General features: G+C 30.3%; 1 protein-coding gene across 1 annotated transcript in view; it reads right to left on the bottom strand.

Annotated features, from left to right (window-relative positions):
* The window catches only part of Ret (protein kinase receptor Ret oncogene), a 387,727-nt gene that overhangs the window by 169,570 nt on the left and 199,034 nt on the right, over positions 1-19,123 (bottom strand). The window contains exons 4-6 of the mRNA XM_075354801.1: positions 15,795-15,915; positions 7,501-7,697; positions 4,444-4,606 (exon numbers count right to left, since the gene is read on the bottom strand). Of these exons, the coding sequence (XP_075210916.1) occupies positions 4,444-4,606; positions 7,501-7,697; positions 15,795-15,915 (481 nt within the window). The remainder of the gene's footprint in view (positions 1-4,443; positions 4,607-7,500; positions 7,698-15,794; positions 15,916-19,123) is intronic.

Here is a 19,123-nt window from a genome sequence, read left to right as displayed (position 1 = left end):
AATTTATCATTAGGTTTTCTTGAAACCTCAATATCCAGGTAAAGTATTATTCAAAAACATGCAATCATTTTACAAGCGTAGTTACTGAACTTCGTAATTTTAATACATGAATAAAGCTAAAAAAATGAATTTGTCAACCTACATCGAATTTGTCCATTAATTCTCATGATTTGATAAGGTAACTTTGGAAAATTTAACATATATGTTCTTAGTCGGTATGTAGTTCCATTTCATTTGTGTCACCGAAGTTTGTAGCCGAAGTTTGATTGTGTGGTATTACGATGATGTTTGTTTGTCAGCTTATAATAATATTGGTTAGAAATGCTGAAATGAGTGTTAATAATCGCAAACTTGCCTGGGAATCTATTATGTCTGCCGCAAAGTTGCTTTTTTTTTAGAATCTTGATTATGTATTCCAACGAAATATGTGATATCTGAATACATTGATTAAATGATTTAGTGTATACTGTAAAAAGTATTTTCTTTACAGTTAACAAAAGAATAACAAAAATTAAATTAGATGCATACACTCTTCAGCAAAACATATATAACAATTAAGTGAATACTGAATGTTTTGAAACTAGGTTTTTTGTAAATTTAAATAATTTTAAACCTATTTTATTGTATTTACAAATTTCATAATTAGAAACAAAATAAAAATTTTGTTCCTTTTTTCAGTTGCAGCGTTTAAGCTAATTTTATAAACAAAGTCTTGTTTTCTTTTGCTAAATACCATAAAATAAGTAATTTATTTGATTTCATAACTTACGACAAAAATATTCTGCGCCATTTAAGGAATTCACTAAGAAAGCATTGTTATCGTAGATCGTTATCCTCACATTTCTCTCATCTCATTATAATGTAACATAAACCGTGCAATTTGTATCTTCTCTTTATGACTACTAATTTCCTGTAATTTATTAGGTGTATGAAATTATTTCAGCTTGATTATTTTTAACTACTTCAAAATTCTTGTTTTTATGTATAAAAAATTAAAATTTTAAGAGAACTTGGATTTATAAATAATGTACTGTTTTCAGTTAGAATAATGATTAGTAATGAAAGAACAAAGAATTTAAATAATGAACATCAGTACTGTACACTAGATCGCTTTCGAAGCCGTCTTTAGCGCAATATTATATATTAGTATTGCTGTAGTTATTATTAATATAGTACTATTATAGTGATTAGTATTAACTCTTTTTTCATTGAAAATTAATAACGGATAATCATTTTCACTTTTTGAAGTGCAGATCGCGACATACATCAGCCGTACGTCCCAACGTTTTTGCATTCATCTTCCATTCGATGAGCTTGACAAATGACATTTTTTTTTGTTACATAATAATTTTTGTTGAATTGATAGGTTTGAGAAAGCACTTCCTTAAAACGCACGGTGATGATATTGCTGTTGCAAACTAACAAGGGTTAGTTTAATATTAAATTATAAAACTCCAATGATATACCTCCTGATTATATTGAATAAGTACGTAAAAAAGTTATCCTTAAAGTATTTCGAAAGAAAAACGTGTAGGAGAAAGTAGAAAAGTATCATATGCTTTGCTCAATAATAAAATAACATTGACTAAAATCTTCACATGTGTAAGTTTTACTAAAAATTGTAGGTTAATAACAAACATACCCTAATAATAAAATGTTTTATATTACAAATTTTATATATATATATATATATATATATAATTTTAACAAAAAAAATTATAATCTGTAACTATATACGCATTTCAGTCGCTAAAGAATCAATTTTCGATATACATAAAGGAAATTGATATAAATTCAAAAGTAAAAATTTGAAATAAAACAAAATATAAATAATTATTAACTGATAAATAACTATTAAAATGTATATAGACTACAAATATCTTGGAAAGAAACTATATTACAAAATACAGAAGTGTATTATTATGGTAACCAAGGTACACACTTTTAACGAGAAAAACTTCACCCCTAAGGGGGTTAGGGCCTCGATTTTGACTTAAACCTTCCCTGAGATAAGGCAAATGTATTCTGAAAATTTGAAAGCCATCGTGAGTTATTACATTACAAAATGAATAGGAAAATCGATGTTGCCGCCGACTGTGAAATAACTGGAGTCATAATTTTTAAACCATCAAAACGTTAAGCCGGCTGAAATTCATAGGCAGTTGGTTGCTGTGTACGGTGATACTGTAATGAATGAAAGAAACGTCCGAAAATGGTAAGAAAGATTTAAATATAACAGAACTATCGTGCATGATGAAGAACGTTCGGGGAGGTCCCTCGATAATCACTGAGGACGTGTTGAAACGCGTCGATGATGAAATCAGAAAATATCGTCGATCAACGATTTCCGACCTGGCCATTAATTTTTTCTGATGTTTCAAAAGCTGTTATTGGTCGCATGTTCATGACCATTTAGATTTCAGAAACGTTTGTACACGTTGGTTGCAGCACGTCTTAACGGAACATCACAAAAAAAAATCCGAATGGGATCTGCTTTGGAATTTTTGATTCGCTGCACAGAAAAAGGTAATGAGTTCCTTTTTATGAAACATGGATTTCGGCGATGAAACATGAATTTTGTATTACACGCCGGAGAGAAAACGGCAGTCAAGTGAATGGTGTTATCCTCAATCACTAACCAGGCCAACAAATATTAAGTCACAGTCATTTAGACGCAAACTGGCGGCCATAGTCTTTTGGGATCGGTGTGGCATACTACTGATTGATTTCATGCCACGAGGAGCGACTTTAGACGCAGAATCTTACTGCAAAACTTTACAAAAGTTACGACGCGCCATTCAAAATTGGTGACGTCTGCGGCTGGCGGACGGCGTCATCCTGCTGCACGATAATGCACGTCCACTTGTTGCGAGTCCGACACGTGATTTACTGAAAACGTTTGGATGGGAAATTTACGATCCCCCAACATATAGTCCGGACTTAGCTCCTTCTGATTACCATTTGTTTGGGATATTGAAAGAATTTTTGAGTGATAAGCAATTCGCGGGTGATGATGAAATTAAAAATGCTGTTAAAGCTCGAGTATCGCTAAGATTAATGTCTTAATTTATGTGGTGATTATATAGAGAAGTAGTAAAAGGTATGTATTTTAAGAGAAATAAAAAATATTTAAAAAGTTCTCAGAATAAATTTTTTTACAGCGAAACTATATGAAGCGGAAGTTTTGTCTTTTTGTTTGTTTTCTCGCACAAAAAAAGCCACAAATTGCTTTCAAATTTACAGAATACATTCTTATTACCCCAGGGAAGCTGTTAAACCATAAATCAAGGTTCTAGCCTCCTTGGGGGGCTATTTCATTATTACATTTATCACCATAATAACAGAAATAAATATGAATTTTTGGTCGTCAAAGGTGTGTGTGTGTGTGTGTGTGTGTGTGCTTTAGTTACCATAGTTACTACTATTCTGTGTTTTTTAATACAGAATGCAACGGTCCAGTGCACTGGACCCGGCGACACAGTCCTCTGGACCGATCGAAGCAAGCTCTGCGGCTCTGAGGTAGACCCGTGGCTCCGGGAGGTCAGGTCCCGGGGTTCAGGTTGGCTAGATGGTCGGGTGAGTGAAGCGTGCCCCAACCGGGCTAGTAAATATGATATATATTTATATTTATTTATTTATACGTAATGTATAAATGTCTGTCATCAATGTTTCTATCTTCAATCTTCCGATTCCGAGATCTCAATCAAGACTGTAAATATTTGGGTTTTCATCTTGATCGTCGACTTACTTGGGCGAAACATATCGCTTCTAAGTGGAAACAGTTGGATCTCAAGTTTAAACACATGTACTGGGTGATATGACATAGATCTCGGCTTTCAGCAGAAAGTAAATTATTGTTTGATGAATTCGTTTTGATGCTTGTTTGAACTTACGGGCTTGAATTTTGGGGAATAGCGTGCAACTCCAGTATTGACATACTTGAACGCTACCAAACAAAAACACTGCGGAAAATGCTCAGCGTACCCCAGTACATAATAGCCTCATATATAATGATCTTAAGATGTGAACCGTTCGGCAGGAAATCTCTTTCGTCAGCCTACGGTATCAAAATCGTTTCGTTTGGCATCCAAGTTATTTGGCGACCAATTTATTAGAAAACACGGTCAGTGATTTTTCAAGATTGCTGAGGAACAATATTCTTGGTTTGCCTTATCGTTTCAATTAGGTGACTTTATGGTCTGGCCGTACGGAATGCTCTTCTATTTCATTATTCAGTCACAAGCCGCTGGGTCTGTGGCAACTTAATGTTAGTTCAAATAGATAATTACTTATTGTTCAATTATCTTGCTGAACAGATTGTAAAGTTGCTGTCGTTGTAAAAAAAAAATATACGTAACAAGTTACGTATATTTAATTAAATTTATTTAATGATTATATTAAATATGGTTATTATTACATCTTAGTAATATTATTACATCTTACCGCAGTATATTCCAGTAGCAACAATATCACTCAAATGAAGTTCCTTTAGTATTAAATTTATATTGAAGATATCAGAATATATATCCGGTAAAATTGCAGAATATTTATTAACTTTCCGAGTGTCCAGATCCATTGCCAACAGCGAACTACCATCATACCAATTCTGGAAAAAAATATTTATTACTATAGTCTTGTATTTGTTAAGTAATGCAATATAGTAACATAATAATAGCATCTATTAACAAAAAGAATTGAAAAGAAAGAACTTTAATTACTAAATGGAATTTTCAGACAGGAATATTTGATCAGGAGACGGTTCGTGGAACCGTCTCCTAATCAAATATTACGTATACTATTTAGGTGATGCATAACAGCGCTGTTGTAGTCAAAATTTACATTTTATTTTTCCAGTAAATTTGAACAAAATTTGACAACATTTTTTTGTTAAATTGGTGATCATTTAACAGTTATCATTCGTGGATCGGTAAACCTAAAAAAAAGGATAAAACTAGTTACAGATCAACGGATATCACAACGCCATCCGGGAATTTTCTCCAACTACTAGTGTATCTTTGGTTTACTGGAAAACTACAAAAGGTGCTAATAGTTAATTTCGTTAAATCTATTAAGAAGTACTGTGCTGCTGAAAAATGTAATTCACAATTACAGTTTTATGAAATCCGTTCATTTCAAAACATCTGCAATGTCAGACAAGCAAATCTAGATAAACCGTTCAAAATGCTGGTTATTTGTTTCTTTGGTTGTTAAGTAATGTTAATAAATAAATTACGACCCCGTAATTATAAATTACAATTGAGGAACAAAAAAGTCTTAATTACAGTAATTTTAAAAATTACTATCGAAACTAAAAAAAAAGAAATATACTACACAAGTATTTTTATCTTTGTCGATGAATATAAATTTAATCTTCGTTTACTAACTATAACTAATAAGAAAGTAGTCTTATTTTATTACCAAATTGCCTTTCTCTTACTTATAAAACTTATAAAATCTTATTTCATTACTGGAATATTTCTTCAGAAAACTGAAGATAAGGGAAGAAATAGAATCCTTTTTCACTATATTTGATATAACTTGAATTTACGCTCGTATGAGAAGAAAAAACATCTGAAATTTGTTTTGCAAATCATGAAGTAATAAATCTTTTTCATTTAGTCGTTAAATTTGGGAGTTTTGGATCAAACGATTTTAGAAATCGGCCATCTTTCAAAGAATAGTGATCTCATAAAGAGGTAAATGTTTTTAATAATTAGGAAATAATTTGTAATATGGTTGTTTTGATAGGATGAAAAGAAAGTATCTAAAGAAGTAAATAAAACAACCATTATTAAGTCGCAAATAATGCCCTACTTAAAATAGAAAGTAATTAAATACTTAATTAACTTTACTTAATTATATTTTAAAAACAGGAGTTGGTAAAAGTTTGAAATACTTATCAATAAGTAATTCCTCTGGGGAGAAAGCAGGCTATAAACGGGTTGCAATTGATATCAAAATGAAAATATGACAACTAACGTAATATTTTAAAGTGAACCTGAAGTGATATCCCAATCACAACGCCTCTGAAATGAAAGATTGCTGCAGCATGATATTAATCTGGCCGTGAAAAATAATTCTCATATTTAACTTTTTCGAAGCAAAAACAACTTAATCACAAATATAAAAAAATATCTTATACAAAATCTTACAAGAGCTAATGTACAGTTTAAAAGTTAAACGCACTCCACTCTTTAAGAAGAACGTTTTATTGTATCCATTATGAAAAGTCTCTATAATGATAGTGAGAGAAATGTCCATATAATTGTGCATATAGAGTATTTTCAGGTTTATTAGGATATCAATAATTTTTTTAAACTTATTTTTTAATTTTACGTTCAGTAAACGCATAAAACACATTTCATCTTGCCAAAATTATACGCCATAATAAAATTAATGTTGATCAAATAATAGAATATTGTACAAAGCAGGAAAATGAGGTGGATTTTTCAAAAATTTATGATATAAAATATTCTTCGTTCAAATAATGCAAAAGTAATTTAAAGTTAATTTTCTTTCATTTACGTAAATTATGTGCATTTTAATACAACATTAAATAATATTTTATTTTACGGATAAAATTACGGTGTAGCGTAATTTTATTTTGTTTCCAATGAAAAATCCCTACAAACATCTTTCTTGAGATTAAATTAAAAGAAAGGTTTTTTTTCTTTTAAAATCATACAACGTAAAATTGAAAATTATTGAGATACTTGATTTTAATTAGATTTTTATTGCGTTTTTATCAAGCGAGATAAAAGTCGATAAAAATTTTTGTTTAAATAGCTTTTTATGATTTTGTTAATATTGAATCTTTAATAACCAATTAAATGAAAACTGGAAGTTACGACCATTATACTCATCTCATGTAACCTGCTTAGAAAGACTATGTTTTTTTATTAATTTTATGATTTGTTTTTAAAAATAAAATTTTTGATATAGAAACATTGCTTGACATTTTTATCAAAAAATTTATTTCTTCAGCAACATTGTAATCAATCACAAATTAATTGTATTGAATAAATATCGTGTGAAAAGTAATAATTCTGTATTGCCAAAAGAGTCTCGCCATGAAACTTTTAAAACTTTCTGTTTCGTAGTTCTTACCCTTTTTATCGAAACAAAATGAAATTTTGAATTAGGTATGAGTGAACATAAGGAGATAGATTGTTTTTTGAAAAGGTACAGCTTAAAACGCTAAATAGGGAACTGGCGGTTAGTATTAATTCTGCTAAAATAAAATTCTAAATAAATAAAATAATAAATAAAATTCGTACATACATACGTACGATGATGTCTCTACATACGACTGCAAAAATAAATCCGGTTACAAACACTTCTCAGGTTAGATAGAAAAGAGTTCTTGATTGCTCTTCAGATTTAAAGGTTTTATTTGTAAATGGTTTTTAACTCGCAAATTATCGAGATATTTTAAAAATATTTTTTATCTTTAAAATATAATTTAAAAAAATACCAAAACATAATTCATAATACTCTTACCTGTAGTTTAACAGGGGGGTTATCATTTTCATCTAAAATTTTTAGTGAAAAAGATTGAACCGAATTTTCATAGCCGTCAGAACAAGAAAGACTGAAAACATTTTTGTCTATTTCTTCTTCTTCTCTATCCAAATAAGGACGACTTATAAGAAGCCACTTTGATTTATCCTTCCACTGTAAAGTAACCAGTCCAGTACCTAGAAAAACCGAAAAATTAAAATTAAAATAAATTGATAAATTAAAGGATATTTTTATATTTTTTGTAAATTTCATTTATTTTTATTTCCATCAACTGATGTTAGCGAACAGAAAAATGTAAATTTAGTCTCTTTGAGTACGACATTCAGGCAAAGTTAAAAATCATTATTTAATGGAAGATACACCACTTAATATGGTACTTGTAAAGTCATTATTTTATTCATAAATTATTCATTTAAGCTCATTTTTACACAAAGATATCATAAAACTCTTGGAAATATACAGTAAAAATTCTATAAGGATCTAAATTAATTATTAAAAACGTACGGGTTTTATTGTTAAAATAGTTGTATTCTAAGATGTATATAAAAAATGTTTAAAACTGTATAATAAAACGTAATTCTTTTTTTTCCTATACCTATTTATTTTAAAATAATGCTAAAAAAACTTTAATGAAAACTTCTTACAAATATTTTTAATAAAGTAGTTAATTTATCATGATGAACTAAAGACTTCTGTACTTTAATTTTTTCTTAATAAAGTCCTTAATTGTATTAAAACTAAATCGTTCTTTTTAAACAAATGATATTTTGAGCATTTTATCGTTTATAGTACTATTCTATAGCATTCAAAATCTGAACAAAGTGGAAAAAAAATAGTAGTACTGCAGTCACTATAATTGTTTGTATTAATGATTATATTAATTAAAAATTTACATTTTTTAGCAATGTAAAAAATGATGTAAACATTACATTGTAGTTGGCACGCTATAGTTAACACCACGAAATGAACAGTCATTAGTTTAGCTTTATATTTAATATTTTTCCAAATACATAGTCTAAACATGACTCAAAGTTCAAGGGTCATCAAAGGTCGTCTTCTGTTCGGTCTTCTGACAGTCATGAGATTGTGTTGTGAAGTATCTAATAACTTAGTAAAAATAATAAACAGCCAAAATAAGTCAACATTTATTTATCTTTTAAAATTAATTTTAAATCTGTATAAACTTTTATGTTTTGACATAACATACAATTACAAAGAATTCATATATTCAGTAATTTCGTAAGCTTATTTAAAATAAGTAAATACTGTGGAATAGTAAATTAGATATTAGCTGTTATTTTCATCTAGGACTAATCTGACACCATAATACTGAATCAATCTGTATTAAATTAGTATAAAGATTTAAAAAACCTTCTTGGTTAAAGTAAGAATACTGTCTTTGCAATATCGTTCAATTCAAAACAAGATCGATTGGTTTACTTAAATAAGGCTGATATTATTGCAAATAATGTACAGAACACTAACATTCATTACGCTGAGCAATTTCAACTTATTATTCTTTACCATACAGCAATAAAATCATTCTGATATACTATATTTATTTTATCAGCTAAAAATATCTAGATTCTGGGACTTATTATTCGATTTATTTCAGATTTATAATTCAGAAATCTTAAATATTGAATCTGCATATACTTATTATGGTAACTGAAATTAAAACTCTAAAAACATGAATTTAAAACTACATCTAATAAAATATGTCATTACCTTGCAGATAATATATATAATTTCAGAATAATATACTCCAAAATACCAGCAAAATCGTTTTGGACTGATGAAATGTATTTTTCATAATTTCAGAAATTATTCATAAAGCTAAATTTTTTGATACGTATGTTTTATGAAGTTTAAAGAAAAGAAAATCTTCAAACGTGCCTATGTGAGAATGAAAGCATTTAAAATGAAATATATGTATGTGTATGATCTTTTGATGAAAAATTCTCTAGCGGTTGAATGAATATCACCATTCACCCCTACTATATCCCTTCAGTATTATATCACTGGTCTTTTCTGCAGGGATGTATCATGCATAAATTACGTTCAAAATTTCCCGTTCGTGTTATTAAAATATTTCTTATCTATAAATAACTATAACAAAAAAATATAAAATTCTCTGGTATACCGTAAAAATTGGGTGAATTTTTTTATTCAAAAAAGCATAATAACTTCAACGAATAAAAAACATTTCTTTTTCTTTAATTTCCATTAGGAATGTTATAAGGTTACAATATTATTCAGATATCAATATAATAGTATATGCATAATTACGAGTAATAAACATTTTTAATACAATACCAAGTATGCGGTATTGGGGGTCGTAAAATGCGGAATTTATTGTACCGATTATATTTTATGAAGATCCATTATGTAAGACTTGTATTACGTTATATTTATGGTCCCATGACAAAACTTAACTGTAATTTGGCGAATAATAAAGCTCCCCGAGTTAACGCAAGTAATTAAACCGTTACATAAAAAAAGCAAAGCTAGCCATTTCTGTTGAGATTTTATGATATTTATTACTTAGAAATTCATTAAAAGTATTTGTAGCAAATATTAATTGGAAGGACTCTTTCCCATTCATTAGTTACTGAATTGATATATATATATATATATATATATATATATATATATATATATATATATATATCATCAAAGCTTATCCGTCTTTCATAAGAAAATATGAAATGGTTTTAATAATTTAATATATAGATCGTATAATAAAAGAATTCTATCTCATGAATTGAATATAAAATGAAATTTGGAAAAGTGACAAATGACATTAAAAATGTAAATAAATTAAAAAGAAGACAACATTTCATTTAACTCGCAAGCTGATGGGTTTATTCGTTAAATTAATAAAAAGTATCAATTTTACAAAACAGTTATTCAAACTGTCATCATTTATCATGGAATTTGTATGCACACACGTTCGTATACAAATATGATATTAAAAAATATAATTATTTTAAAAAAATTATAAATTTTAAGGGCAATAGTAAGTTAATTTAGAATTTTTTAAATGAAGTTAGTAACTCCTTCTCTAAAATAAACAGTTATTTCAATTATATGTGGAGGACGGAAAGGGTGTAACAAGTGATTCTTTTTGCCAGGAAAATATTTTCAATTATTTTTTGTTACTATTGATAGATCTGTCAGTAGTAACCTTTTAAAAAATTGTGATGAAAGTAAGCTCTTACATAAGGAAATAAAGTATAATGGGTCTTATTGTTCTACATTTTATCAGCCGGTTACTTCTATTGAAATTTTTAAATAATTATGAATTAAAGTATAATAATACTTTTGTAACTCTGGGTCATCTAATTACACCCTAAACGTTAATTCTTTTATTTGTTTGCCTGTTGTTCACATTTTTAACTTATGTTAATGGTGTTTCCTTTATTTTTTCCAAACAGGTAGTAGTAATTCCATTATATAAACGTGGTAATAAAAAAGAACCAACAAATTATAGACCCAGAGCTCTGATCTTCTTTGTCTGAAATTCTGGAAAATTGTATTAAAGTTAGATTGGCTACATTGTTTGAAAAATGTAATCTATTTTACGGAAACAAATTTCGATTCAGATCATGCATTAGGGCTGATAATGCCTTGCTTATTCTTACAAATTTAACTCTGGAAATGTTGGATGATGGTGACCATGTCATTGGGATTGTCCTGGATATAAAAAATCCTTTGATTCTATTAATAATTCATTTCTTTTGAATAAATTGTATGATTTTGATGTTAGGGGGATTGTATTATAGTTATTAAAGTCTTATGTAAAAAACGAAAAACAATACACTAAAGTGAATGGTATATTTAGTGATAATCTTCCTATAATTTCTGGAATTCCAGAGTGTACAGTATGGGTCCGATTTTATCGCTGATATAAATGTATCTTCAAATTGAATATTCAGGGTAAATTAGTTTGTTTTGCTGACGACATGGCCATTGTTTTTGGTGATTATTCTTTTGATAATGTTGTAACGAAGGCTAATTTGAATCAGAAATTGGTTGGTGATTGGATGTATGTAAAAATTTTGTGCATTAATAAAATTAAATTTAAAGTAGATTATTTTCTAACAGGAGAAAAATTAGTAATTACAAGGAAATAAGTTTTCATAAATTTAATTGTTGTTAGCTTAGTATGGATATTTGTAATTATACTGTGCTAACTTTTGTTGATTCTCTTAAGTATCTTGTGACAGATTTTGATTGTAATCTGTAGTTTAATATCAATATTAATAATTTGCTTAAACAGTTAGGAGGCTCTTTTACAAACCTTACACCCAATTGAGAATGGTTTATTGTGCATTTGTACAAGTATTACTCTCTTGTGGCATTTTGGTTTGGAGGAATACGTTTGACTTTGTACTCTAGCCGCTATTAGTTACTATTAACTCCTTATTAAAAGTTTGGTTAAATCGTATATTTTTCCTAGTTATTTTGATTTATTATTTGTTTAAAATTGATAAAATTAAAATAAAAGTTCAAAAAAAAAATTACTATTTGTTTATAAAAATTGAGTTCTCTAGGAGAGGTTTATGTGATGCAGCTAATCGATTAGTTAATAATTGATATTGATTTGGGTAATTTTGTTTCTACTCACTCCTTAAAGAGATATTTGGAGGAATTTTCTGATAAGCAAACGGTTTCTGTTTGCTTATCACCTATTCGAAGGATGGGTTTCATGGGAGATAACTAAAAAATAAAACTAGAAGATAATGATGCTAATTGAAAAGACCGCTGATTGGTGGAAAATAGCTTGAATAGAAAATCCCTACTAGTCACTGGTTTGGGTAGTAAGATCCAAAAAAAATGATTTATATATATATCATAATTCTGCATAAATATCAATCATTTAATCAAGAATAATACATTGTAACATAAAATTTTTCGTTAAAGACGTAGCACAAGGTAATAAAAAACGAGACGCATAAAATATATTTATTATATTAAAAATAAATTTCAGATTTATTATTACATTTAAAAAAATATTCTTTATGGTGTGACGATGTAAAACAGCAAAATTTGAACAATAGGAACGCTTGAAAGGAAAAGAATAAAAGTTCAGGAAGTTTGAATAGAGAAATTTTGAAAAACAAGTAAGTCGACTTAATTCAGGATATAAAGTTTTAAAAAGAAACAGAGAATAAAATAACCTGAAATATTATCAAGAGCTCTTTCTTCTACACGAATATATTTTAATGTTATGTAAGGAATGCATCTTTAATTAATTTAATTATCGATCCAAGGTAGGTACGATATGATAGAAGTTTTAAATTTTCAAACTATATTAAATAACATTTTGTATTCTGGATTATTACGATTCATACAAAGCTGTTAATTATTGATTACAAATAGTTATGCAACAGTATTGCTAATGTTTAAACCGCCGATTATGATTACCTTTAATGGAAGCTCTGCGTTAACGTATAACATAAATATGTTGTTCAGGGTGGTTTACCGTATGAACAATAATGCACCGAATCCTAAACGTCTAACCGATATTTTAATTAAAATCGGTCAGAGCATTAAAAAGGATAACTAAAAATTTAAATGTATTACTATAATTTTACTATTTTACTTTGATGAAAGTAGTGCAAAATGAATAATTTAATGTTCAAAAAAGTTAAATTAAGCTTATTTAAAGCTAAAATTATATATGCTAAAATTAATAATATAAAGTTATGATGAAATTATGCATTCGATTATACCATTCAGTTTTTTTTCAGTTCACTACTAACGAAATACTTTCTCTCTTAACGAATGATGAAAAATTCAGTCAATATTTGTCAAATTTACAATCAGCTTTCTCTTAATTTAATAAAAGACTAGTAAAATACGTTATCTGTCGATTTTTTAATAGGGAAAGTTTGAAATTTCAGAGTTGAAGCAATGTATCGGATTTTGATCAAATAGTCCTGAACATATTGATGCAGCATTATTTTTTATATTTTATATTAAGATTAACATTTTTCTTATCAGGAGTATTATTGAAGACCATATTATAAGAATTGTTGCTTCATTTTTATAATGGCCATATACGATTTCTATGTCTTACTTATTTACCTAATACGAATATTAGATATTATCAACGTATTGTTCTAAATACATGGAGTATTTAGAATAATAGAGGTCAGGAGAAAAAGACACTGCATTTCTGTCATCAGTTTAAAAATTGCAAACTACTGAATAGGTGCTGAAAATAATTGAATACTAAAGTAAATGTATAAATTTGACCAAGTAATACAACTTTGAAGATTCTTACGATTCTAATTTCTTAGATATAGTTGCTGACTCTAATATGGGGATTATTAATACTTCCTGCTCTTTCAGATTTGTGTTTTCCTTCAGCCAATTTTTTGTATATCGTTATCTTTTATTTCAAGTGGCTTCAATGCAAGTGGTGTTCAAAACTATTTTCTGAGCTACTGCTAAAAGTAGTACTGTCAATGACGATGGTTTTTTTCTAGTACAGTATACAAATATCATAATCATACTTATGCACTTTACATTACATTACATGCACTCTCATTACATTCGTAATGAGAGATAAGTCGTTAAGTGAGTTGTGCGCTATAACAACTTACGACGAACTGTCTAGTCATCAGATCGTGCCTTATCATATAATACCTATTTTGTGCCAAAATTTTATAATAGATTTTAAGTATATTTTCGTGCGTAATTACAATAGTGTTTTTGGTGATATAATGTGGTTCTGTATGACTAACATGAATCTTTTAGTATCCGGGAACAAATCTCCATGAGTATACCGACGTATGTAAAAACAATTAGTCCGAGTCCGTTCAAAAGTTGCTCGTAGTTTTCTTTAACCGTTAGCGGATTTTAGAATTATAGGAATCACTGTCTGACTATTGTTTTACAAGAAGTATGAAGCGGGCTAAGCAGTGTAGAAAATTCAAGCTTCTATTAGGCTTACTGCTTAAGAGCGATGATGACAATTTGAATGGAAATATTGCAGTAGATTTACTATTTACCTCGCTTGAGATTACACTATAGTTGACTTCTTCATTCCTCTTCGTTCCGTAGTAGTACCTCTAGTATTTTAAATTGTGTGTTAGATCAACAGATTTAGGATCTAAGATGTTTCGGTTATTGATTTGATTTTAAAATAAATTCTAATTTCTTGTAATACAGTTATCATTCCTTTAGTAATATCCAGAATGCGACTATGCTTCTATGAAAACAAGTACATGTATATCTTCCACAGGCTTTACTAGTCCTAAACGTCAAACTCAAATTCCTGTGCTTCAGTATATTCTAAACACTTTGAGTAACATTCAATCGTCAAGACGAATGGATATATTCAGTTCAATTCCTTTTCGGTTTTGAAAAGTGCGAGACTTTTGTTGATATTCTTGCATGACATTTTATATATCCGCATAAATTAAGTGAGAGATAAGATCTTTTCAGATTTTATCATGATGAATTCTAAATCCAAAGCAGACATTTCTTATTTGAAACGAGAAAGTATTTAACGCCATGTACAACGAGTTTAGGGTTTATAAACCTGAACTACAATTATATTGTGTTGTTTTTACCAGTTAATTTTTTTAAATCAAGAATGTACAAACTTTTTAATTTAAATATTTTTCACCATTTAAAAAGAATAATTTAAAAAAAAATACGTTGTTTTATATTTCTTTCTTTTTTATCGTTAATTTTTAATTTGTTTACAAAAGCAAAAACGTAATTTTCCGACCGTAAATAATGAAATTTCCGACTACTTCATTTCTAAAACCAAATATGTTCTGTGTAATACATACAGAACTTTTTAAAATATACAGCGTCTCTTTTCCAGGAATTCATTGTTAATTTTATACCAAAACGCTCATACTGGTGACTCCCCAGTTACGTAAAAATTAATAATTTCTTTATCAAGGTTAACTAAGCTTGTAACATATGAATCAAACAAATATTTGTTTAAAAAATAATTCTTAGCTGCTACAAATTCAGCATTAATTTCTAAATCAGTAATTATAAGAATTACTAATTAAAAAAGAATAATAAATTACATAAAATGACGATACAAACTGATGTACACCTTGCATGGTCCATGTACATAGGCCAAACAAAGAAATAATGTTGTATTTTCCTTGCTTTAAGGTTAACTGATTTTAACTAATTATCTTATTTGAATATAGCAGTATATTATGTATAAAAGTTTCTTATTGTACAAACAATAAAATAATAGTTTAAAAAGTCTTATTATTTGTTTATAACCTTACCGTTAAGAAGATGATATTTCAAGCCTCGTTTACACGTATCATTGGGTCCTGGATGGCCCAATATGACTGCATTTCGATTCTCCATTACATGAAATTCAGTTGATTTCCAAAAACAGGCATCCTAAAAAGGAAAATCATTACATGAAATTTTACTACATTTTTGTTGAATATTACAAAGATCCAAGTAATATATTCTTTGGTTACGTATTATCTTTTAAAACGTTTTAAATCCGTGTATGTTCATCTTTATAAGATGTAAGAGGTCAATATTTTTACGGTATTAGAATTAAAAAAAAAAAAAACTAATGAAAATATTCGGGTAAAGTTTGATGATCTGATACAATTTAAGCACTGCAGTTTCTGTAGCATCTCATAGGACACTGTAGTGTATACGCGTCTACCCAAAATAACCTTTTGGTAGTTTTAGGGCTCGATTACAAAATACTGCTAAACGTACATTAAATAAGGAATAGCATTTTTACAATTCTAGTTGTCTAGTAACGAGAAAAAAGTTAAATGGTTCTTTATGGGTAGATTGGAATTCGTACTTTTTAACATGTACTAACTTTCATTAGAAAAAATTGCGTAATAAAGTACAGGAAAATATGTGTTATTTTATTCTAGAATGCTTAATTTTATCTTAAATAAAAATTAGGACTTAAAATTAAATTAAATTATCTTAAATTAAATTAAAGCTTATTAATAAAAAAAATTGTGTTTAGGTGAAATTAAGTTTAATTTAGGCGGTAGTAACTGGTTTAGACTGAGCTTGTATTGTGAATATACAGAGACTCACTAATCAAGGAATTTAATAATTGGGATTTCTATCATTTGTTTTCTTTATCAATTTATTTATTTATTATTTCATATCTCGCTCTTCCGAACGCCAGCGTAAATAAGTGTCTGTACTTTGTTTTTAAGTGAATAATATATATGGTTTTTAATACAATATAGCTTGTTTTTAAGTCTATATGTAAATATATTTTTCTATTTATAAATAATCTTGTTTGTAATTTGCTTTGTTTTCAAGTATGTTGGGTTATTTGTATTATCTAATTAAAGCAGTTTTTAATGTAAAATTTAAGGTTATTGGAAATAAAGGTAAAATAGTTTTTTTTATATTACATATTTTTTGCAAAATGCTGTGCTTACTATCGCGAGCGTGTTGCTAGCCGGTAGATAACACGAAAAATTGCAGTCTTTCTACGCGCCTGCAAATGCGTTCATTTCACTAAGCCTGCTAGCCGGGCAACGCCCCCACCAAGCGGTCCTCGCCCCACCACAAACTGGCGGCTTTATAAGCAGCACACGCATTGCCAATAGAAATGGCAAACCCTCTGTGAGTATTCGCTTAGGGCTGGTGTAAGTGTACTTGGCCGGAAAACTTCCACCTTCGCGCACGGATTGGGGAATTCTTGGTCGGATGTCCTTGTCATAGCAGATCTGAGCTCTCCTGTTGTCCATTAAGACAATACTTACGTTCTGATCATTCCTCGGTTTTGCTCAAACTTGAAGATAGCAGAGCCGGACACTACACTTCAGAAAATATTCGGACCTTCCTCCAAGTACCGCGCTCCTGATCCGCTAGTTGGCAAAGGAGATTGATACTGAGACTGAGGTGGTCATCGCGGTTGTCAAGAAGCTCTAAGCACTAGTACCCGGAAAAGCCCGACAGACTGTGGAAGGGACAAGTTCATCCGGGTATATCTGAGGGAATAGCTGAAAAACGAAGGCTACGAACAAGATACCACATTATATTGGATGCAGCTAGCAAACGCCAGCCAGGTTAACGCGCAGACTAACAGGCTGAAACGAATGCTTGAGGAACACAAGAAGGAAGCATGGCAGGATTTCTTCGAGTCGACCTCTGTGTACACCAGGTCAGTTTATCGACTTAGCAAGAGGCTGAAAGAACACTAAGATCTCAAAACACTCTCTGCACGGAGAGATAGGTACAGTCTACTCGGACTGTGACAAGACTGAGGCTTTTGCGGACACTCTGGTAAACCATTCCGATCCCGTAGGGAAGACACCCGTCTTGTGACGCTTCCGGTCGCCACACCACCACCTTCTCCGTTCACAGGCCTGAAGGGCTTTAACGGGATGTTGTCCTTTGCCGTCTAATTTTTACATCTCATAGTAATAAGCCAGGCCTCGATGGATGCCATCGATGTAAACGCCTCGGTATTTACATCAGTAAATCACTGATTTACATCAGTGATTTATAAACTCAGCTTTTGTCTTCGATGCAGGCCTCATCCGGACATCTTGAGTGTCCTACACCCTGGAAGACCAAGTATAACGCTGCTGTCTACCGTGACGCTCAAGTAGAGGGGGTGTTCCGTTCCACGTCGAGCCGTCCGGTGCTGCGATCTAGCGGGTGCTGGCGCTAACCGTAAGGTGAGACCCGTACTAGTATTCTGCGTTAGAATCCCGCCCAGTGCGGTCGCAGTATTCATTTCGTCCGGAAGGACAATTAGTCTTAGTTATATTCTACGTCAAGATCCCGCACAGTGCGGTCCTGTTTTCATTTCCAAGGTGACTCATAATTTCTTGATAATGTTCAAGTTCAATTATGACTAAAGTGTCACACATTCTTAAGGTTAAAGTAACTATTGTAATTCAATTAAAATGTCAAGGGTGACAACAAAATAAATATAACGATTCAAGAAGAACATAGCGTTGCTTCATTTCATCATCTACCATCTCATCAAAAAAATACAGTCCACACTAGCTCTAAATTCTATCAGGGGATCAAACACTTCTGGGAGATAAGCGAAAATGCGAGAGTGGTATCTCTTCAGGAAATCAGGTACCCGAGGACGAGGTTACCAAGGTCATTAAGGCCATACGCCCGGAAAAAGTTCCTATGCTGAATGATATTAAGGCCAGGGCCCAGCGGAACGTCCCGTCGTGTGTAATTACAGGACTAGCGGTATTTGTTTCTGTTATCTGGGTGAGCAACTATCCAACCAACTGGAAAACTGCCAGAATTAAGTGCTTTCCGAAGCCAGGGAAACTCACCTTTCTCTTAAAATTACATGCCGGTCTCCCTGATTTCAGTATTGTCGAAGATATTTGCATTATTTCTCTTGGAACGATTGATGCGATATTTGTGGCCATGAATCGGGCACTGTTAGTTTGGATTTTGGCGAGGCCACGCAACCACAGACCACCTGGTGTAAATCGTTTAGTGCGTAGCCAATGGCTTCAATCGGAGGAGGGTAACTGTGGCCATCTTCCGGATGTGGTCAAGACGATTGACAGGGTGTAACACGAGAACTGAACATATAAGCTCCTGCGCTTCCTCTTGTTGGTGGGACTGGGCA

The sequence above is a fragment of the Lycorma delicatula genome, chromosome 1 (genome assembly GCF_047948215.1).
Source record: "Lycorma delicatula isolate Av1 chromosome 1, ASM4794821v1, whole genome shotgun sequence".
Classification (NCBI taxonomy): Eukaryota; Metazoa; Arthropoda; class Insecta; order Hemiptera; family Fulgoridae; genus Lycorma; species Lycorma delicatula.
Note: the sequence above shows the minus strand (reverse complement) of the source record. Positions and strands in the feature narration are given on the sequence as shown.